Raw genomic sequence first — 22,973 nt, forward strand, 5'->3', positions numbered from 1 at the left:
TGGATATTGTATTAATAGTAAATTCCTCTAGTTTATACTAAAAAGCTTCTGGCTTGCTGACTTATTTACTTTGGAGAGTTTTGTGAGTTGGAGAGATTTTGGGTTTGTCATTTGTAAGGTTAGAATAGACCGAGGAAAACTAAGTAGAATACTGTTGGCCTTGACTCCTGGCCGAGTTCTTGGAGACTAAGGAAATACTTCAGTGCTGTTCGCTGTTGTCCAAGCTCTCCTCTTGCCATTTCTTTCTTCCTCCGTCACTTCTTCCAGCTAGACTGTGGTTCTCTGGAGGACTGAAGATAAGAGCCAGGATTCCGAGTAGGCCCCTGTGAATTTAGAGTGCTAGTAGGGGTTGGCATTTGACAACCTCTGCAGCCTTTTTGGTTCACACATGTGAGAGAGTGCTGCAGGCCTCTATTGAGTCAAGACCAGGAGTGCTGCTCAGCGTCCTCCAATGCACAGGACAGCTCCTGACAGAGAGTTGCCCAGCCCAGAATGTTGCTTGTGCTGGGGTTGAGAAATCCCGCCTGACGTCAGTCCATGTAACTCCAGAGCTCACAGTCAGTGCTGTTGGTTCTTGTTTAGGAACCTCCTGGACTTGGGAACTTGAAGAGATTTCCCTTGACTAAGAGATATATTCATTCATTTGAAAGAATAAGAGTGACCAAAAATTTTCTGATAACAAAACTCTCCCCCCGCTCCCCATTTCTGTTTCGTTGGCAAAAGTGTTGAAAAGAACTTGAGGGGCATTCAGGGCCTTTGAACCTGACTTAGGAAATTTGGTTTCAGTATTATTCGAATTGTCAGCAAACATTTTCTGAGTAGTTTTCGGTTGCTGACAAAAAGGTGCTAGTGATACCAAGGGCAGTGGGGAGTCCCCCCCTCCCCGAATCATACAGTCTGATCACAGTCATGAGATGGGGATCTAACTTTGTCCTCCCACAAAGTTCATTACCCAGCCTACTTAAGGTCGTGGGCCAGGTGTTGTTAAACAAAACATTTGCAAACCAGCTCATAGGTACCTGTTTCATGGTATTTACTGTGTGGGGACTTAGGTGAAATGGGGAAAGGTTGATGCATTTTTCTTTTTGTTTTCAATTTTATTGGAGGAGGTCATGGCAACTCACTCTGGTATTCTTGCCTGGAGAATTCCATGGACAGAGGAGCCTGGCAGCCGTCCACGGGGTCGCAAAGAGTCAGACACGACTGAGCAGCTACCACATAGTTGGTTTACAATGTTGTGTTAGTTTCCAGTGTGCAGCATAGGGACTCAGTTATACATATATACACATTAATTCTTTTTCACATTCATTTCCCATATAAGTTATTACAGAATATTGAGTAGAATCCTCTGTGCTACTCAGTTGGACCTTGTTGATGATCTGTTTTATATATAGCAGTGTGTATATGTTAATCCCAAGCTCTGGTTGATGTGGTTTTGATAGCTTTGTAAATTGAACACTTGTGAATATTTACAAGAAACAAATTGAGAAGCCATTCTTATTGAGCATAAAATTCTTCCTTAAATTAGCTTCAGTGGACAATAGTTCTGCATGGATTATATCAATGAATTCAAGAAATAAGCAATGAAAAATTTTAATTGATTTTTGCATTTTTTTTCTGACTTTTTCCAGCATGTTTTCATCATGCCTAAAACTAGCCCCTTCAGTCCATGTACTGCTTCATTCTGGTGGCAGATGCAACTCCTAGGTGAACTTTGTGAGTGAGAGGAGTCCCAAAGGCTTGGCCCTGGAAGTTCCCTGGTGGTGTAGTGATTAGGACTTGGGGCCTTCACTGCCGTGGCCTGGGTTCAGTTGCTGGGTGGGGAAACTGAGATCCTGAAAGCTCTGCAGCGCGGCCAGGAAAAAAAAAAAAAGATTGGCTCTATTTAGGAATTGCTGTGAGAGTGTTATTCATTCGGGCAACATGGCATCTTTTGTGAGGAGCTTTGCTTTTTGCCTTGTGCTGATGGACACTGAGTGTGTTCATTGCCAATGAATAGATTTCTCTGCCTTGTATCAGGAGCTGTCTGCTGTGGGGAAGAGGGGATGCTGAATTATACACCTAAAAATGATTGCTATCAAGTTCAGTCTACCAAAGGGATGTGTGCTCTGTTACTACTGGAGGGGTTTTATCCTGGGGAGTATCAAGAGAAACTGGTGCAGGAGGAGCACCTCCTGCTCTGGGGAGTCTTGCTCCATGTGCACTGGTTTGCTGCTCTGGCCACGTTAGGTCACCACATTTCTTTCTTTGTAAAATTGAGCTGGTTGTACTTTGTAATGCCTGTGTGGATTTATGACACCAAGTAAAGACATCAAATTATTGGCTTCCAAGTAAAGATATACCTCGGAGATATTTTGGATTTGGTTTCAGACCAAAGGTTTTGGTTTACCACTGTTTATGAAAGTTACAAGATGTTTATACCATACCTGTGTTTTATGCCTAAAAAAAGACATACACACTTTAATTAAAAAATACTTGGTGGCTGAAAACTGTTGGCCATTGTCTGAACCTTCAGTGAGTTGTAATCTTTTTGCACTGCTGATATCACTGATCACAGATCATGGTAACAAATATAATAATAATGAACAAGTTTAAAATAACACAAGAATTATGAAAACGTGACGCAGAGACAAGCAGTGAGCAAATACTGTTGGAAAATGGCACTCATAAACTTGCTTCATGCAGAGTTTGCCAGAAACCTTCAGTTTGTAAAAAGCCCCTAATAACTGTGAAGCCCAGTAAAAGGAGGGCTGCCTGGAGTTCTGCCTCAGGCAAGCTGGTGAAGCAACAGAAGGAAATAAGCCAAATGGAAAAATGTGTGTGTGTCTGTGTGTGTGAGAAACAGGTCTCACTTGAAAGGTAGCTCGGTAATAAATTTGTTAATCAAAACCAAGGAAAAGAAAATAGAGCCTGTGACTAAGTAATCATCAACAGAACATGTATTAAGAATTTTTTTTTGAGGGGGGTGGTGAACTCACAAAAGGCCTCAGGGCGTTTGGAGAGCTGTGATGCAGATGAAAGGTCAAGGTTCCCGAGGGAGGAGAGCTGGGGGACCCAGGTGTGTAAGTGAGGGGGGCCTGGTTGCCCTGGGTTGGGGAGGGGAGGCTGGAGCTTGCCAGGGAGTCTGGGGGTGCCTCTGCTCTGGAGAGAACTTCCCCAGCGTGATTCTTGGCATTGCACGTGTTGTGAAGGTGCACTCCGGGTGTTTGCTCATCCTGGGTTCCTCCATTACCTTCTGTTAATTTTTGACCATGCCGGGTGCAGAGTAGGGCATGCTGGTGCTTATCACAAACAGAGAGAGGATGACGAGCGGTGAGCGAATGTAGGTGAGGTCGCAGCTAGATCAGCGTGGGCTAGGGAGAGCCAGCCCCGTGTCTGGGAAGAAATACAGAACGGAGCGAGGCAGGCCGTGGAGGTTCACCAAACCGGCTGCCCTCAATCTGCTCGTTTCAGTGCAGGGGCTCAGAACACAGGCCCCACTTGTGTCCATGGCCTGATGCCTTCCCAATGTCTGCTATTGTTAGAGGGGGATGAAGAAACAGTATGGAACAGCTTGCTACATTCATCCCATGGCCACATTCATTATCCAGGAGTGAAGGAGAGCAGATCATGGCAGCCAGTGAACTGACTGCTGGGTCAGTGTGGGCTGAACCGTTTTCATCCCAGGTTCTTGTGAACTGGGCTAGGTTTTGGGGGAACAGAGGCTAAGGTCGTTTCCAGAAGGTTCGCTCTTGTGAGAGGGGCTGTATTTGTCAGTGTTGGAGAAGTCTGAAAAAGCGCCTTACAGATTTCTCTTCCTGGCACTCACTTGCTGTGTAGAAGCATATCACAGATAATGGAGGGGTTGACTGCTTTAACAGGTTCGCAAATATCAGAACTCCCTGGAGTGTGGCATGTGGCTAGGCGACTGCTCTCGTGGGCGCAGTCTTGCTCTGGGGTGTGTAATCAGAGCAGGGACTAGGTGGACGCACCTGAACATACATCTGTGGTTTCATTGGAGTCAGAACAGAAGAGCTGCTGGAAGGCCACGCATTGGTGAATACAAAGCATTTCTAGAATGAGCTCCAGTACTCTTCAGTAACATTGCAGAACGTTTGGGAACAAACAGCTGCTACACTCATGCCCTGTTTCGCGTTAATATTTGTGCAGCACCTGATTTTTATCATACTAGCCCCAGGGAACCCCGCCTTCCAAAGATGGGATGTCATAGAAAGGAATGTGGTGTGATCTACCATGAACTAATGAACTCCCTTTTGAGCACCGGTTGTGACGCGTCCTGCCAGCACCTCTGTGATGCCCTCTGAAATGTCATATAACCTGCCCTGCCCAGTTCCCTGCACGCACTGTCGCTTGCTCTCCCCTCCCTCATCATCTGGAGAGTTCCATCCCCAACTCCTGCTGCAAACAGTTAATTAGGAAGTAGGTCTGCTGGTAGGGAGAGGCCCCTGGGTGCCGAGGGGGTGTCATGGGGTCTCCCCTTGTGCTTTCCACCCAGCCGGCCTGTCTGCGTCTGTGCTGAGAAGTGCCCCGTGCCCTCGGGGCCGATTTCTCCTTGACAGCTGTTTCTCCCCAGGTAGGTTCCCTGGCTCTTCAGATTGTCACTGCTGGACCATTTACTTTCCATCTTCCTGGTTTTGTTGCTGTCTCTCACCTACAGTTGTTCTCTTGTTGTCCTTTTTGGCTTTGTATATTTTTTTGACTTTTCTTTTCTTTTGATGGGAGTGAAGGTCACACATGTTTGACCTGCCCTGTTCAATTATACCAGGCGGAAGTTATCCAATCTTTATGAACTTGGCTTATTGATCCATAAAGCACGGGTGGTAGCGTCTGGGTTGCAGATGACTTCAAGGTGCTCTGTGCCAGGGACCTAGTAGACACTCAGGGAACAGTGGCGGCTGATGTTATTGTAGTCATAGCATTTGTTATTTGAGCAAAGACAGTGGCAGTAGGTAGGGAGTGAACTGGACATGTTTCTTGTGTGGGTGAAGTGGGTAAGACAGAAGAGATTTTGAAAATGGGGAAAATAATTAACTTGGTTTTTAGATCTGTTGAATTTGAACTGCCATCTGAATACATCAGATGACTGTATTATAAAAGGGGTGGGAATTCTTATCTGGCGCCCAAGGGGCAGAAGGGTGGAGGTGGACTTTAGGAATCACTAGGTTTTTATATCCCAGGAAGATAATGGTTTGGGAAGAGGTAAAGGCATTATTGACACAACGGACATGAGTGAGCAAACTCTGGGAGAGAGGGAAGGACAGGGAAGCCTGGCAGGCTGCAGTCCTTGGGTCGCAGAGTCTGACATGACTTAGTGACTGAACAGCAAGGGCATCAACCTGGTGATATATATGGTCTAAGAGCCTCTTAGAAAAGGGAGCCATTTGGGTTGCAGAAAGCTAATGGGGTGAGGGGCTGAGAAGGCAGGGTAGCTTTATGGACGATGAAGTAGGAAGCATTTTCAAGGTCATTGCCAGGCCGTTAGACCTAGCAGAGACAGTACTGGCGACTGAGTCCTGGCTAAGACTTCAAGGTCCCACTGATGCCTCTAGTTAGAGGTGTGATACTTGCAGTACCCTTTCCCATTTGGGCCTCCATTATCTTACTTGTTTAAAAAAAATACCCTCAGAAGGGTACTCCTTTGAGATTTGATGCCAGGTAATACATTCAGACAAATTTCTCCATCTTAGAATTCACTGTCCACTGGGTGGGCCTCTGCTGAAGACACTGGTCAGCCATGAGGGTGTGTTTGTAGAAGTGTACACAGCGAAGTCCTCAGGGGGCACTTTTTTCTTCAATTGCTTTAGGGCTGCGTGCACCTTAGGGGTTTTAGATGAGCACTGAGGAGAAGCCCTTGGATTGGCCTTTGGGAAGTCTCCCGTGACTTCTGCTGATGCTCAGGGGATAGAGAGGTTGAGAACCTCCATTCAGTGAGCAGGTGCAGAGTTGATCAGGCACAGAGCGAAATGTGTCATGATGACAGAGTAAGTCTGGGCTCGGGAAGGTTTTTGTAAGCCAAGTCAGCTCCCCACCTTGGTGGGGACAAACTGCAGCATCAGTGATGGAGACGTGTGATGAAGCGATCTTTCCAGAAAGCTCCCTGCAGCGCTCTGACGTTTCTTCTCGTTTTGACCTGGTGACAGTTTCCCAGCAGAATGGGAGTCTCTAATCTAGTTCAGTCCTAGATGCCGGATATACAGCTGTTCTCTTGAAATAGATCTTCTTGGGAAATTCCACCCCTTTTACTTAATTTCTCTAACAGCCAAGAAGTTCTACCTTGCTGTGGCCTCATGCCTTGTGGGGAGTGTTGCTATACTGACTCTTCCCTGAGCTTACATGGAAGTTTCTCCAGCCCTCACCCCTTTCTGCTTCAAATTAAAGATCGCAAGCAGGTTTCTTTCCTAACTTGAAGAGACGAGTCAGAACCAGGGTTCCCGTAAGTTACAGCAGATCATCGCAGATCATGTTGTTTGTGTTTTGTTGCTCTTAATATATTTTTCTAACTTGCACGTTCACATTCACTTCTTTCACAACACAGTCTTCTTCCTGAAATACCCTGCTCTGCTTCCTAGTGTAATATTCCTATTTTATGACTTTTACCCATTTCTTTGCATTTTAATTTTGTCCCCCAAAGTGCAGCCTTAAAACTATCCCCACTCTTTTCTGTCAAGCACTTCAAGTGCCATTTTCAGGTGTCTTCATTACAGGTGAATTTATGCTTGTTCCTTTTGAGGACTTCATTAAATAAAATGAAGAACAAAATGTTCTCCTCACAGGATTAGCAGTTTCCTGTGAATAAGTCTCTTGATTGAACTGTCACAGTTCATGGTCCAAGTGTAATATTAATGAAGTCTTATGGGTAAGGGAGAGAACCTCCAAACAGTAATGGCAAGTAAAGGTAAAAATCTTGAGGTTCTTATGAACTATACACGTTAATCACATGAAATGTACAAATGTTGCAGATGCGTATTGATCGTTGCTTTTTTTTTTTAAACAATATTTTAAATCGATCATTTCTTGAGGTGCCTACTCCATTAAGAATCTGATGAAACCTTTTTGACTCTTTCCAGAGGAAGGCTCAAGCACAGTTCCATCCATTCACTCACCCTTGTCTCACCTATGATTCTAGAAGGTGCATTTTCCCCCTGCAGCTCTTTCATGGACTCTCAGTTAAGCACACTCCATGCCTGTACTTTCCAATGCAGTACTCATGTAGCAACTTAAATGTAACCGAATTGAAATGAGATTAACACTTTACTTCCTCAGTTGGACCAGCCACACTTCAAGCGGTCAGTAGCTGCATGTGATTTGTGACTACTATATTGGACATAAGAACATTTCCTTCATCACAGAAAGTTGTGTTGGAGCACATGGCTCTCTATTTTCAGGATAATTTAAGAAAATTGAGTTCCTTAACCAAATCTATGTTTTTCTCCTCTCTTCTCCCTACCCATTCACTCCACCACTGTTAGTGATTAGTTAGTATATCTAACTACAAAGGTGCCTTGTTTTAAGCACAACTGAGAGTTTTATTTCTTAACAGTTCAGTTAGATGCCTGCTCTTCATAAAGAGCACTCACGGAATGACTTCTTGAAGTAGGATGAGCTGCTCTGACTTGGTGACAGAGTGTGCTTTGATTTGTGCAGTCTTTCCTTCTCTAGCTGTCTCCAGGCAGTGCTCAGTGGCCACCTAGATAACGTGTTTTCATGTGGCAAGTTGTGCCTCCCAAGTTGGTCTGTGCCTGTGCTATTTGCTTAATTCATTTTGTTATGCTCCACTTCTTGCTGTAGAGATAGTGCCTATTATTATACTTAATGACTTCCTTGACATGCCTTGTTCAGCAAGACACCCAGGAAGACCGGAAATAAAAGAGTGGAGTTAAGAGGCTGTTAAGCGAGACACACCTGTATTAAGAGATATGGAAATAAATACAGCCTAGGTGAAAATAGAAACAATGGAGGGATTAACCATGCTTTTGTGGCCTTGGTTAGTTTCTTTGAGCCTCAGTTTCTCAAGCTGTGATATGAAATAAAGTGGCGTGCCTCTAACTGGGACATTTAATAGTGAGTGCAAAAGAAACATGTGATTTTGAAAAGAAGGAAAAAAAAAAAAAAAGATCTGTTCCTAAGTTTAAATCAGGAGTGATAAATTCAGTTTAAATTTTTGGAAATGAGAGTTAGTCAAGGGGTTTCAGATTTGAAAACCTGAGAATTTGAGGAAGCTGTTTATAAACCTAGCATCCCTTCGGCAGCTTGTTAACAGGAATGTGGGTCTTCAGCATTTCCTGTTGCATTCCAGAGTACTTATTTTAAAGTGGTTTTCTCATCTGAGTTTCAAGTAAGAATAAAATTTTTTTTTGTCCTCTCCCACATATTTTAATAAACCTCAAAAACAGAATGGGGGAAGAACTGATTGAATAGAGAAACAAAAAAGTGTAAGTCCGGAAAGTACAAATAGAAAAATAAGAATAGAATAGCAAGAAAGAAGGAGGAAGTAGTTTACTCATTGTTCTCAATTTAGCGTTCGTTTGGTGCCTCAGCGTGTGGAAAGCTTTGTGCTAGATGCTGCAGACCCCAAAAAGGGCCAGTGAACGCATGGCAGTCGGTGTTGTGTGCCACTCGAAGGGGGGTGACAGTGTAATTAGGAAATTGTAAGGGAATGAGAGCTGCAATAGAAGTGAAATGATTATGAAAATGAAGAGGAAGATTAGGTTGTGAGGGACGTGGCAAGAGCGGGCCTTTATATAACTAGGAATTTCTTAGCTCTCAAGATGTGGGGAGGGAACCCCTAGTGTAAGATAAGGGCCTGAGCAAAGGCAGGACAGTAAATGCCTGATAGGTTTGGGGGTGCTGACCTGTAGGGTTGTAATTGGGACAAGCAGATAGGTATGTGAGGTTGGAGAGCTCTTTGAATGCCATGCTCAGAATCCTATATAGTAAAAGTAATAAATAAAGAAAAAAATGGGTTTTGTTATGTGTGCAAATGGAGGCAGTTAGGTCCATGACCAATAAAAAGGGTCTACCTTTAATCCATACAAACATTTCTGTTGGAGATATATATTCTCCATGCTCGGATTTGACTCCCCCTTGGTTTACTGTAATAATCAGCTTTGGAAGCCAGCATGGAGAGAGAGACCAGAGAAAAGGCTCCTCTACACTATCCGTAAACAATTGATAGTGCAAGATAAAAGTGCAGGATTGAAAAGTTGGAAAAGAGTGTTATAAATAGGAAAGGGCTGGCATTCAGTGCTCTCTTTTTCTCTTTAGTTTTGAGGTATCTGTTGAAAACATAGTTCATTTTCCTTGCTGCCAGTAACCTACTTAACCAGCTTCCCATTCAGATGAGTGTGTACCATCGTTAACCTGCATTGTTGCCAGCACATGACCTTGTAATCCTGACGGAGTATTTATTGTGTGTGTAACTGGCTTATTGAAAAGGATATTGCTGAAGGGACAAGGAGATCATTTGTGGCACGTATAAATTAGGGTCTCACTGCTAATTCTCAGGCTGAGTGTGTGTGTCAATAAAAATATGTCTAGATTATTTAGTTATAATTCACATACAATAAAGCTCACCTTTTTAATGTGTACAGTTCAGTTGTTTTTAGTATAGACACTAAATCATGCAATCATCACCACTAATTCTGGAGTATTTTTGTCATATACCTTCCCCCCCCACACACACACACAAAGAAACCTGTACCCATTAGCAGTCACTCCCCATTCCTTGGAACACAAATTTACTCTCTGTCCCTGTGGATTTGTCTATGTTGAACATTTCATATAAATGGTATAATGTATGGCCTTTTGTGTGTGGCTTCCTTAAATTATCATGTTTTTAAGGTTCATCCATGTAGTTGCATATATCAGAACTTCATCCTTTTCTGTGACTGATTAATCTTCCATTGTATGGAGAGGCCACATTGTTATTAGTTATTCATCAGTTGATGCACATTGTGCTGTTTCCATGTTTTGGCTATTATGATTAATACTATGCTATTCACGTACAAGTTTTTGTGTGGATTTTTTTTTATTTCTCTTGAATACATACCTAGGAGAGTACTGCGGGCCATGGGGTCACAGAGTCGGACACAACAGCTGAACTGAACTGAACTGATGGTAACTCTGCGTTCACCTTTTTGGGGAACCACAGATTGTTTTCATTGTCATTGCACCATCCTGCCTTCCCTTCCCTGTTGGTTCAGATGGTAAAGCGTCTGCCTACAATGTGGGAGACCTGGGTTCGATCCCTGGGTTGGGAAGGTCTCCTGGAGAAGGAAATGGCAACCCACTCCAGTACTCTTGCCTGGAAAATCCTATGGAAAGAGGAGCCTGGTAGGCTACCGTCCATGGGTCACAAAGAGTCGGACACGACTCAGTGACTTCACCCATTCTGCCTTCCCACCAGCAGTGTATGAGGTCTAGTTTTCTCACATCCTCAGCAGCACTTGTTACTGTCTGCCTTTTGGGTGTGAAGTGGTATCTCATTATAGTTTTCATTTGCATTTCATTCCTGACTAATGATGTTGACCATTTTTGTCCATTTTTAAATTGCTTTTTAAATTATTATTTTGAGAGTTCCTGGATACAGGTCCTTTATCAGATTAATGATTTGCAAGTATTTTCTCCCATCCTGTGGATTGTCTTTTCACTTTCTTGATAGTGCCCTTTGAAGCACAAAAGTTTTAGATTCTGATGAAGTTCATTTGACCTATTTTTTCTTCTGTTGCTTGTGTTTTGGGTTTCATGTTGAATTATTTTTAGTATAATCTGAGTTATAGAAAACTTTAGAAAGCAGTTGTCCTTAAGGTCTGATGGATAGCAGTATTTGAAGAAAATTTAAAAGAAAATTATTTCTATTTCAATTACAGCATTCAGTCAAGCTAGGCTTTAAGTGAAAATGAAGTTTTAGAAAATGCTTCTGAGTTTGCCAACCCCTGCCCACATTGCAGATTCAAGAGCAAAATAAATGATTGTTGTTGCTTTAAAAGAATACTTTTGATATTTGGAAAAGGAGTATGAGTGTGAAATCAAGTCAGGACTTGAAAAACTTGGTGTTGATTGTTTGAGATTTTCTTGCAGACTTTCATGTTAACCTATGAACTTTTTACATGGTGTCATCATGGCGTACATGTTCTTTGGATTTATTACTTAATACATTTCTACAGACCCGTGTCTCCAGTCTTCTCAAGGGCTGCAGAGCATCGCCAATTATGCATTTAGGTCATTTCCATTTGCCCCACTGGGAACATTTTTGCAATTTTTTTTTCCTCCTTGCTTTCTTTTTTTTGAGGGCGAGTAGTTTTAGAATGATATGGGGATGTATTTTTGGTGTAGAGTTTAGAAAATGGATGGCTCAGGGAAAAATCTGGGCATTTTTATCATGGTATAAGACATTTCCCTTAACTGAATCTTTTTCGAGATCTTGCCTCTTTACAAACGTGAAGTTGCCCTGGGAGGCACACTGATCTCAGTATTGCCTCTGCATGCAGAGGTGCCTGCAGGGGCTGCCAGGAGCGCAGGGGCCGGGCTTCCGGGGAGCTGAGGTCTAGCCTCCTGGCCGGGGGTGAGCAGGAGGAGGGGTTTGGGGTGAGTAGCTTACTGCAGTCTCTAGTAGGAGGCCAGCCACCCCAGAGCCCGCTGACGCCGTCGGTGGTTGGAGAGGGATGGTAAGTGAGCCACCACCACTCTGCCCCAGGCCTCCCTTCTGCCCTCCCCGCAGCCTGCTCTTGTGATCGCAGACAGATGCTTTTTTGGACTCCGCATCTGCTCAGGGATGCAGGTAGGCTCACTCCGAGGGCACTGACAGAAATCTTGTGGTGGCCTGCCCCTGAAGTCCTGTGGCCGCACAGCTCGTTCCTCACTCCACACCACCCCCCCCACGGCGCCCGCCCCCCCCCCCACCGCTGGCTCCAGGTGCCCTGTCCACCTTGGGCTCTCCCTGGCCACGTGGGTGCCTTCTCACCTCAGTCCCGCTTCCTGGTTCCAGTCATACCCCGCCCCCCCCCAGTTCCTTCCTCCTCCAGATGGAGCTGTGCAGTGGTCAGAGCCACTTGGCAGGGTCAGAGGCCCCTGGGGTGGACACTTTCCTAGCTGTGTGACCGCCAGCAAGGAATGTCACCTCTCTGAGTCAGAGTCCTCACCCCTAGGATAGCTGGTGGCGAGTGGATGCAGAGATGCAAAGTTGGTGGCCTGAAGGGCTCAGTCATTGTGAGGGTGGTGGTGGTTTTGTCCTTAACTCCCAAATGTCAAGATTTTGAAGGGTATTGTGTTTTTCATTGATTGAATTTATAAGTTGAAGGCTGCTTCATTTAAGTCCCGCAGAAATGCCCTTTGCTTTTAAAAAAGGGAGGGAGAAGAGATTGAAACTGTTGGTTTAGATGGAAAGAGGCTAGTGCTTTAGCACAGCCTAGTTGGCCCAGGAAACCTCCACACTGAATTTGGTGTGTGGGACTAGGCTCCTTTGGCTTCCTAATGTCAGCCTGCATTGCCCTCTCATTTGTTCTGCCTGTGACTCTTCCAGAAATTTGGCTGAAGAAATGGCCATAAAAGAAACCTGTCTGGTTTCCATGAAACTATCAGTAAAGGCTTCTTCATGTGTTTGTTCCGCAGAAGCTGTCTGTGCTCAGGTCATGAGCCTGGCACAGTGGTGAGCCGCTTTCCCTGGTGTCCGTGTCTCAGTGACTCTTTCCTCAGCCCTCCGGTAGGTCCTGCTGTCGCCAGAGTCCCCAAGCTGCAGGGTGTCCAAGAGCTTGGCCACGGGTATGGGCTCTTGGCCTTTGGCACGGGGAGCCAGTTCTCCTTTCTGCCAGTGGCTTTTGTTAACTCACAAAGTTTCCCCTCTGCTCTGGCTACCCAGAAAGAAGCTTCAGGATATTCTGCGCTGCCTTAGCCCAAATTTTCCTGTGTCACATTAGGTGCCTGTCCCTTGAGTGGTCCTTCTTTTATCCTTGTCAGTATTGTTCAGTTGCTCTGCTGACTTTGCGACCCCATGGGGTACAACATGCCAAGTTTCTCTGTCCTTCACTATCTCCCAGAGATTGCTCAAACTCATGTCCATTGAGTCGGTGATGCCTTGATTTTATTCTCTGGAATATGACTAATTTAAATCACTCAAAATTTGGGCAGAATTTGAACAACGAATGAAATGTTTTACATTTCATATTAACCAGATTTTATATTTGTCTGAATGGGATACTTAGAAAAGTAGGGTGGATGGGGACATGTGAAAAACTTCTTAAAAAAAACAAAGTGTAGTATTTGATTCTAGGGCTACTTTTAGGCTGAGAAAGGTCATGGACAGCTTGCAGGTGCAGTTTTCCTTTATTTATTTATTTATTTTTAAATTGAAGGATGATTGCTTTACAGAATTTTGTTGTTTTCTGTCAAACCTCAACATGAATCAGTCATAAACTAAGAATGTAGCTACTAATATAAGTCAGACATTTCTTTTACTTTTTAATTATTATGTTTACTCTTAAAAATTATGAAAACAACAACAACAAAAAAATTATGAAAACAGACAATGTATATTACTAAGGTGAGCTTTCAAATTTTTTCTTTGCAGACAATGATGATGTTTGAACTGAACAATTAAGGTAAGACTTATGGCCTGTGTGTTATGCTTTTCTTATAGTGTTTGAATGAATGAATGAATGAAGTCGCTCAGTCGTTTATAGTGTTTGAATGAATGAATGAAGTTGCTCAGTCGTGTCCGACTCTTTGCAACCCCATGGACTGTAGCCTACCAGGCTCCTCTGTCCATGGGATTTTCCAGGCAAGGGTACTGGAGTGGGTTGCCATTTCCTTCTGCAGCAGATCTTCCCAACCCAGGGATCGAACCTGGGTCTCCCGCATTGTAGACAGACGCTTTACTGTCTGAGCCACCTGGGAAGTCCCTGCCAAGGGAACGGGTTTGGCGGAATCAGCAGGGAAAGAAGACCCTGTTGAGCTTGACTCTAGTCCGGCACGGTGAAGAGACATGTAGTTTTCTTCTTTTTTTTTTTTAATAGTGTTTAACTGATTGCTAAAGTCATATTTTAGCTTGGGTGAAAATTATTGCCTTTGGGCAATCCTAAACTGAAGTATAAAAGGCTTCATATTACATTTTAAGGTAAGTCTTGAAAAGAACATAGCAGGATACCTTTATTCATTCAGCTTATCCTAAAGAGGTTTCAAAGGATTTTTCTGTTTTTAGAGAAGAAAAAGGGGAAATTTTTAATGTTCATAAACTAATTATGTTATGTTAATGATAGATTGCATCAAGCTAACTTTTGTTAGATGTCAGTGGGAAATAAGATAGTTTGTATAATTATCTTTATCATATGTGTGTCTATACTCAGTGCTGCAGCTAGACTGAGAGAGTTGTGTATGTCTATATTAGTTGTTTGAGCAAATGCCAACATACTCCCAAAGAGGATATCTCAGTTCAGTTCAGTTCAGTTCAGTCACTCAGTCGTGTCCGACTCCATGAATCACAGCATACCAGGCCTCCATGTCCATCACCATCTCCTGGAGTTCACTCAAATTCACGTCCATCAAGTCAGTGATATCATCCAGCTACCTCATCCTCTGTTGTCCCCTTCTCCTGCCCCCAATCCCTCCCAGCATCAAAGTCTTTTCCAATGAGTCAGCTCTTCGCATCAGGTGGCCAAAGTACTGGAGTTTCAGCTTTAGCATCATCATTCCTTCCAAAGAACACCCAGGACTGATTTCTTTTAGAAAGGACTGGTTGGATCTCCTTGCAGTCCAAGGAACTCTCAAGAGTCTTCTCCAACACCACAGTTCAAAAGCATCAATTCTTCAATGCTCAGCTTTCTTCACAGTCCAACTCTCACATCCATACATGACCACTGGAAAAACCATAGCCTTGACTAGAGGACCTTTGTTGGCAAAGTAATATCTCTGCTTTTGAATATGCTATCTAGGTTCGTCATAACTTTTCTTCCAAGGAGTAAGCGTCTTTTAATTTCATGGCTGCAGTCACCATCTGCAGTGATTTTGGAGCCCCCCAAAATAAAGTCTGCCACTGTTTCCACTGTTTCCCCATCTATTTCCCATGAAGTGATGGGAATAAGATATCTGGGAGGCCCCAAATTATATATGGGAAATGTAAAAAAATGTACCTATTTCCTGGTATGTGAGTCTAGCATATCCCAAATCCTACATTATTATGCAAGAAGAAAAAAACTATCAAAGTATCCTGATAAAAGTTATGACTACAAATCTCAAGGAATTTCTAAGACTTAATTCAGTAGATATGTAACCTCTCGTTTGGGTGGAGGTTGTTAGATTGCACAGTCTGGTTTATAATGTGATGTAAAGATACTAGCAAGTTGATGCTGTGCGGTGGAAGTTTGTGTCTAGCAAACTAGACACTTAACTAGAGACTTAACTAGAGTCCTGGGGTAAATGATAGACTAGAATTGAGCACGTCTTTTACACCCTTACAACACAACATGAAATGTCCGTGTTTATGTATCTTGAAAACCCTGGGAAAGGAACAGTCCTCGAATGAGGGGCTACTGGGGGAAGTTTACAGTGTTAGGGATGACAGAGCGTTCTGAGGGCCAAGTTACAATGGCACCCCACTCCAGTACTCTTGCCTGGAAAATCCCATGGACGGAGGAGCCTGTTGGGCTATGGTCTATGGGGTCGCTAAGAGTCGGAGACGACTGAACGACTTCACTTTGACTTTTCACTTTCATGCGTTGGAGAAGGAAATGGCAACCCACTCCAGTATTCTTGCCTGGAGAATCCCAGGGACGGCGGAGCCTGGTGGGCTGCCATCTATGGGGTCGCACAGAGTTGGACATGACTGAAGAGACGTAGTAGTAGTAGTAGTAGTAGTAGTAGTAGTAGTAGTGGGTGGGGTTGCCAGCAGGGGGAGCAGCGTGGGCCAGGGTAAAGGTGAGTATGTGGGCTGAGCCTGTGGATCTGAATTTCACTTCCACTTGACAGTGCATTTCTGAATGGCTGATGGTGAGAATGGGGAACAGGACCAGGTGTCTTGCCTTAGAAGTTGGACTTAGACCTGAGTCTGGAAGACCACTAAAGAATGTTAAGGAGGGGGCATTATCACCTAGTAGCTCAGTGGTAAAGAATCTGTCTGAAATCCGCCTGAAATGCAGGAGTGGCAGAAGATGCGGGTTTGATCTCTGGGCTGGGAAGATCCCTTGGAGGAGGAAATGGCAACCCATTCCTGTATTCTTGCCTGGAGAATCCCATGGACAGAGAAGCCTGGTGGGCTGTGGTCCTTGGGGTCGCAAACAGTCGAGCAGGACTGAGTGACTAGTACTTTCACTTTCCCTATGTAAGAATAGTTGTGTGCATTTTTGGTTTTGATGCTCTTTTTTCTGGGTTGAAGTCATGTGAGGAAGATTCCAAAGAATTAAGGAACCAATTTAGTGCACTGTTACTGTGTCAGGAAATGAAGGGGTTTGAGATAGTTTCAGTTTCCTTTCTGACAGTAATTTAGCCTGGGCAGTGGGCAGAGCCATGTGCTGAGGTTGGAAAGTCTCCAGCTAGTATGCTCCCTGATTGCCTCGCCAATTTAAATTGTTTATAGTAGTAATTACTGTAGTAAGTAATGTCAGAGAGCCAGTAAGAGGGGCAAGTTGCCACATGTTTGTAAGAATAGTGTGGTAGCATGTAGTAGGAGATGAATTCTTGCTGGTTATGGGGAGTGTTCAGTTATGCTGGCTTCGTTATACTGGGTCATGCTCATGTATACCAGGAGATTGCCAGATAATGTTTGTTTACTGCAATGATTTATTTTTTCTTTTGGTTGACATGGCTCAGCATGTGGAATCTTATTAGATCTCCAACTAGGGATCGAACCTGGGCCCCTTGCAGTGAAAACATGGAGTCTTAACCACTGGACCGCCAGGGAGGTCCCTACTGCCTAGTCAATATAACAGTTATTGTTCATGCCTTAACTACCTTCCCATTGAGGGATTCATATTATCTACTTTCATGGGAAAATTAATTGCCATTTTTGCTGTAGGGCTGTGCTATCCAATACAGCTGTTTGCTCTTTAAATGTGACTATTCAAATTAGTTAAGACTATATAAAATTTAAAATTCATTTCCTTTCTCCCACCAGGCACAAGTTCAGTGCTCAATAGCCACATGTGGCTAGTGGCTGTCATATCAGACAGTCCACATGGAGGGTGCCTCCTTCGTTGCAGAAAGTACTGTTAGACGGTACTAAAAATTGTCTGCTTCCAGAAATTTTAATATCTTAAAAAGCCATTTTATACTGAAATATTTACAGACTACATGCTATAATTTGATTCAGAATAATTTGGGAGAAGGGAAAATGGAACACTATGGAGGAAACAGGATTTGCTGTAAGTTGATAATTGGTGAAACTAGGTTTAGGGCCTGTGTGGTATCATTATATTATTCTCATTATTCCAAAATTGTGTATGTTTGACATTTTCCATAATAAAGAGTTAAAATAGAAGCCTTAAATACAAACAACGCTCCCACCAGGCTGTAAATAGGTGGCTGAGTCTTCATATGCCACCCCACCCCACCCTTGCCCTCCTCACTGGTGCACGGGGCAGTCTAGTCCTTCCCAGGGCTTCCCCTCAAAGCATGGGCACCATACCACATTTTGGTTTAAGGTTCATTGCATCCCCCTTCGAAATACAAGTAACAAACAGCCCAGGCTCGCATTTGTTCAGAAGTGTTGGAGCTGCCCAAACGAATCTTGTGGGTAGAATGTGCTAGGTTACTATATTATGATAAAAATTCCATTGGTGCTGACATTAATGTTAGCCAATACAAAAAAGTGTCCTCAGTGAAGAGAACAGAGTCCTTTACTCAAGTGGTTGGCTTTGGTCTGTTCACAGCCAGATCAGTGAACTCTGTCCCCTGTTCCCTGCTTGGCAGCTCCTATGGTGATAGTGTTGGGAGAGAGACAGAGAGGATTGGCTAGAAGCCCCCTGGCCTGAGAGGAAAGCCATCAGTGAACCATGCCACCAGAGGGCAATTTGCAGTTGCTCTGGAAATGTGCCCTCTTCGGTCTCCTGGTGCCTCTCTAACAAATGGTGGCAGGGCTTGTTGTGAGCTGAGAGGATGGTTTGGGGGTTAGACTCGGCTTTGACTGCCAGCCTCAGTCAAGGGTAACCAGAGGAAGGGGAAGAACGAGCCCTCAGCAGTGGTCGTCGGGAGTGACGGTAGGATGGAGCCTGGCGCGAGGTGCAGAGCTCAGTAGCTGACATCTCTGGCTGTCACGTATTCCCTGCGTTTTCTTTCCCTTAGCACTGATGTTCAGAGAGGCACGTGGAACTAGGTACAGGTCTAAAGGAATGTAATGGTACTCTTCTGTTTTACAGGGTTCCACAGTCAGAGATCTTGAGATTAATAATGGCAGGAAAATCATCGCTTTTCAAAGTCATTCTCCTTGGAGATGGTGGTGTTGGGAAGAGTTCTCTAATGAACAGATATGTGACTAATAAGTTTGATGCCCAGCTCTTCCATACAATAGGTGTGGAGTTTTTAAATAAAGATTTGGAGGTGGATGGACACTTTGTCACCATGCAGATCTGGGACACGGCTGGTCAAGAGCGCTTCAGAAGCCTGAGGACGCCGTTCTACAGAGGTTCTGACTGTTGCCTGCTTACCTTTAGTGTCGATGATTCTCAGAGCTTCCAGAACTTGAGTAACTGGAAGAAAGAATTCATATATTACGCAGATGTGAAAGAGCCCGAAAGCTTTCCTTTTGTGATTCTGGGCAACAAGGTTGACATCAGCGAGCGGCAAGTGTCTGCAGAAGAAGCCCAAGCCTGGTGCCGGGACAACGGTGACTATCCCTACTTTGAAACGAGTGCAAAAGATGCCACGAATGTCGCAGCAGCCTTTGAGGAAGCAGTTCGAAGAGTGCTCGCTACCGAGGATAGGTCAGATCCCTTGATTCAGACAGACACGGTCCGTCTGCACCGGAAGCCCAAGCCCAGCTCATCTTGCTGTGGAAGTTAGAGAGGTAGCGACCTGACCAGCTCACCCACATGCACAGATGGGCTCTGGGCGGAGAAGAGGGTACGCGTGTGCAGCGACGCATCACATACTCAAACATTAACCGTGCCTGTCAGTGGGTGGGGGAAGCGACACATCCCCTCACGAGAGAATCCATTTACTCAGTAACGGCGCCTGACACGCACCCATTGTAACGGCTGTCTAATAATGTTTAATTTAAATATGTATGTTACAGAGCTAATAAATGAAATGACCAAGACTTTATAATTAAAACACTTGAGTATCCTAGAAGTTACTGTCTTTTCCCTGGGAATATGGAGAACTACTTTTTCTATGTGTATATTTTTATGTAATTAGCATTCTGTTCTGGTTCAGGGAAAGCATGTCCTAAAGCAATAATGTTAACTATTAAAGATCAAAATTGAATGCATTTGCACTGTGGTTATTTGATTACTACTTCTTTCTCTTTATGTTCATTTTTTCACTCTGCGTATCAGAATTGATCTCACTAGTAATCACTTGTCATTTGTGTGCCATACGTGAGCCACACCCCCTTCAACACAGAAGCCAGCTTTTATCATTTTTGGAGGAAATCCTACTTCTGGCTGGTACTTAGTGTGAGGGTAAACAAAGACCTCTTTATTTGGGCATGTATTTATCCAGTGTCACTGAACTGTGTGGTGATTTGGTCGCAAGGAGCTCTTTTGTCAACTCTGCTTCAGTGACCAGACTTAATTGATAAAGCGCATCATGGTCTTTTGTGGGTGCTGCGCCCTTCACACTGATCCTGCCCTGCAGAGGCACACCGATGCCTGGGCTGCATGTGAGTGAGGACAGCACCCAGGGCTGTAGAGCAGTGGGTGATCAAGGGACATGCTTTGGGGGGTGGGGGTGGTCCTGTGGCAGGGGAGTATGTTTTGGGAACAGCTAGATTGAGATACTTCTCTCCCTGGCCCCATAGCTTGGGAACCACTGACAAAGAATATCATTACAGTAAGCTAAGAATTTGAAAGTCTTTCACTTTCTAATACTGCAGACAGTTTGGCTATAAGCAAAACATTTTCACATTTTAAATTTGGGGAGATTAAGTCTCTTTATGTTCTCAAGTTGATGAAGAGAGAGCTCTAGTTTTTATTATTTATAATCAATTCTGCTTCTCCAAACTAATCCTCCACTCAAAAACTAGGCATCCACTGTTAACAAATTAGTGTATATTATATATTGCCTTTATTTTTTTTCCCTAGGGGAGTTGCTTTGTTATTTTAAACCAAGTGTGCCCATTGTTTTGTGATGTACCCTTTTTGCTTAATCTGTCTGGATGTATTTCCATTATAGTAGACCCACCTCATTTATTTGCTGCATGGATTTCTCACAGTCAAGCCCTTGACTGCTAGCTAGCTGGCAGTAGGATATTAACATTTCCTATACCTTGGTCACCAATGGATATCAGGAGTACATTTTTTATTATTTGAATAGATGATAGAGTCACATGGTTGAAAAGTAGAAGGCATAAGGAACCAATGTCTTCATTTCCTGCTTGTGCAGGCAGCCATGTATCAGTCTCTTGGATATCCGTGTAGATTTTTAGTACATAAGGAAAGCATATTGTGTTTGCCAGGGCTGCCATAACACGTGGACTGGGTGGTTTAAACAATGGGGATTTCTTTTCTTACAGTTCCGGAGGCTAGAAGTCCACAAGCAAGGTGTTGACAGGTTTAGTTTTTCCTGAGTCCTCTCATGGCTTGTAGAGGACCTTTTCTCTGCATACAACTCTCCCTACCTCCCCAACCCCACCTCTCTGTGTCCAGATTTCCCCCTTAGAATACTAGTGAGATTGGATTCCCTGTATTAGACAGTAGGACCTTATTTATTTTACATATAAGGAGCTTATTTTAACTTGAATTACCTTTTAAAAGGCCCTGTCTCCAAATATAGTCACATTCTGAGGGGCTGGGGGCTAGGCTTGTTGAATATGAATTTTTTGGAGGGACACAATTCAGCCCTTACATACAATGTGTGTGTAGGTATTTACAAAATGTATAATTTTGATACTTGTATAGATTTAACTAATAGCTTAGTGATTTTCCCAAACTTTGAAGCATCTTTTCAGTAACTTTTTTCCAGTTAAAGATTAGTTGGCATTTCAGAGGTCTAGAGCTGGGCAGCAAAAAGTTTTTATCAAAGGACCATATTTTCATGTGTGTAGACAGGCTGATGGAAGGGGGAGTAATCTTGCATCACAATGTGACTTAAAAGACCTGGTGAACAGAGGCTCCCTGAGCAAAGCCAGTAACTGAAATGGGACAAGAAGGGGAGGAACAAGACCTGACTGAAGAGCTTCAGCCATCACAGGAACACTCACTGATGGAAGAGCTCTTCGTGCTGCAGCAAAAGGTAGCTGAAAGTCTGGTTCTTTTAAGAAAGTAAAAGGCACTCAGATTGGTGTTGCACAAAGATGAGAAACGGAGAAAGTGAGAGTTGAGGAGCAAAGCAGGCGACTGCAGTGGCAGGAAGGGTGCAAGCAGCTTCAGAGCCCCAAGGGAGCAGGCAGGAGGGGAGAAGTGGGGCATGCTGTCCCTCAGGGGCCCCAGGGTTACAGGTCTGAAGGGGCTTTTGTGCTGTCTTTGGATATAAAGCCTTTGAGACAGGGCAAGGTTAAGGAAAAGGCAAACTACTGAACTTGGGAGGATGGACAGATGTACATTTGACAGTTGATGTAGCGGTTACAGTGTGCTGCATGGAAGATGGCAAAGTGCATATTTGTTAGTGGATATTTAACTGTTTTTGTCTCTTCCCCCTTGGGAAAAACTCCCCAACTGAAGTTAAAATATCGAAGATGGTCCACATGTTAAAACCTGGCATTTCATGTTTCTGTGAAACCTTGTATAAGCTTTCAGTTCCAGCAGCTTGGGGTGGTGGGGCAGGGAAGCGGTAGGTAGGAAGAAGGCTCGGTGTAGTCCATGGATTCTGAGAAATTACCACTGCGGACTGTCAACCAGGAAGTGCTTTCCTGACCATAGAGGTAATGGATGTGGGTGTAGCAGGGCGGAGGAGAGACCCACGGTCCCTACTTATGTGGAGAATGTGGGCACCACTGAAGCATCCTAGGTAGTGAAAGAGGAGTGAACTGGGCTTGTGCATTTTATTTGGATCACTGGGAGTGCTAGTGTAGATGACGGGCTTAATGCTGACTTGCATGTGCTCGGTGGGCCCGATGCCCAGGGTGCTACTAATGTCCCCCAGTTTGTCTTGTGTTCCAGAACTTTCAGTGACATCACTTACTCTCTTTTTGCCAGCTTTTTTGCCTTTTTTGCTTTCGTTTTCCTAATGATCAGTCCCTGATCTTCCCCTTACATGAGTCCCGGTTCCATCCTTTCAGCTGTCCTATTTCAGCAGGCTTTTCCAGCACAGCCCATCTCTGAGATCCTGCCCACTCCTATGCCCATCACTGGATCTGCCTTCACGCTCTGACAGAGGCAGGCATATGTGAAAGCCGATCCTCGGCCACAGGGATCTGCTGCCACAGGGCCTCTGTTCTCATTCCCATCTCACTGTCAAGAGCCTGGTGACAAGGCTATTTGCAGGGTACTGCTGTCCTGTGGACAAGCATGGATGGGAACCATCCCCACCCTACACCTTCCTGTTGAAACACCACGCGGCTCAGCTCCTGACTGGGGCACTGCCTCCCCTCTGCCTTATATGCTCCGGGAGGGTAGAGCAAACTGTATACGATAAGTATATGTGTGGGTCTCTCCAGTGAGCATGGCTGAGTTACTCCTGGATTTCTGAGTCTCTTTTTTTGCTCCCAAAGCTCTGGCACCCAGTTTGAGGAGATCTGGATTCTGTAAAATGAGTTACAATGTATGTTTGCAGACTTTAGGGGAGATACCACTAAAATGGTCGAGGTGGTGGGGAGAGCAGCACCTAAAAAATCAACATTGGGAATTCCCTGGTGATTGAATGGTCAAGGGCTTGGTGCTTTTGACTGTTCA

General features: G+C 44.2%; 2 protein-coding genes across 12 annotated transcripts in view; both read left to right on the forward strand.

Annotated features, from left to right (window-relative positions):
- Positions 1-19,411, forward strand: part of LOC101111868 (transcription elongation factor A N-terminal and central domain-containing protein) — a 58,272-nt gene extending 38,861 nt beyond the window's left edge. For all 5 annotated transcript variants that reach the window (XM_060408230.1, XM_060408233.1, XM_060408232.1 and 2 more), the window contains 3 exons: positions 12,610-12,700; positions 13,565-13,595; positions 18,342-19,411. The gene's annotated coding sequence lies outside the window, so the exon portion shown is untranslated. The remainder of the gene's footprint in view (positions 1-12,609; positions 12,701-13,564; positions 13,596-18,341) is intronic.
- The window catches only part of RAB9A (RAB9A, member RAS oncogene family), a 58,272-nt gene extending 38,861 nt beyond the window's left edge, over positions 1-19,411 (forward strand). For 3 of the 7 annotated variants that reach the window (XM_060407211.1, XM_027962749.2, XM_027962750.2), the window contains 3 exons: positions 12,610-12,700; positions 13,565-13,595; positions 18,342-19,411. In XM_060407211.1, the coding sequence (XP_060263194.1) occupies positions 18,373-18,984 (612 nt within the window). In that variant the 5' untranslated portion in view covers positions 12,610-12,700; positions 13,565-13,595; positions 18,342-18,372 and the 3' untranslated portion in view covers positions 18,985-19,411. Of the gene's footprint in view, positions 1-12,609; positions 12,701-13,564; positions 13,596-18,341 lie in introns of those variants that run through there. The other 4 variants (XM_060407213.1, XM_042241538.1, XM_060407212.1 and 1 more) reach the window with 3 other exon arrangements.
- Positions 19,412-22,973: the final 3,562 nt, after the last annotated feature.

Source organism: Ovis aries, chromosome X, assembly GCF_016772045.2.
Source record: "Ovis aries strain OAR_USU_Benz2616 breed Rambouillet chromosome X, ARS-UI_Ramb_v3.0, whole genome shotgun sequence".
Taxonomy (NCBI): Eukaryota; Metazoa; Chordata; class Mammalia; order Artiodactyla; family Bovidae; genus Ovis; species Ovis aries.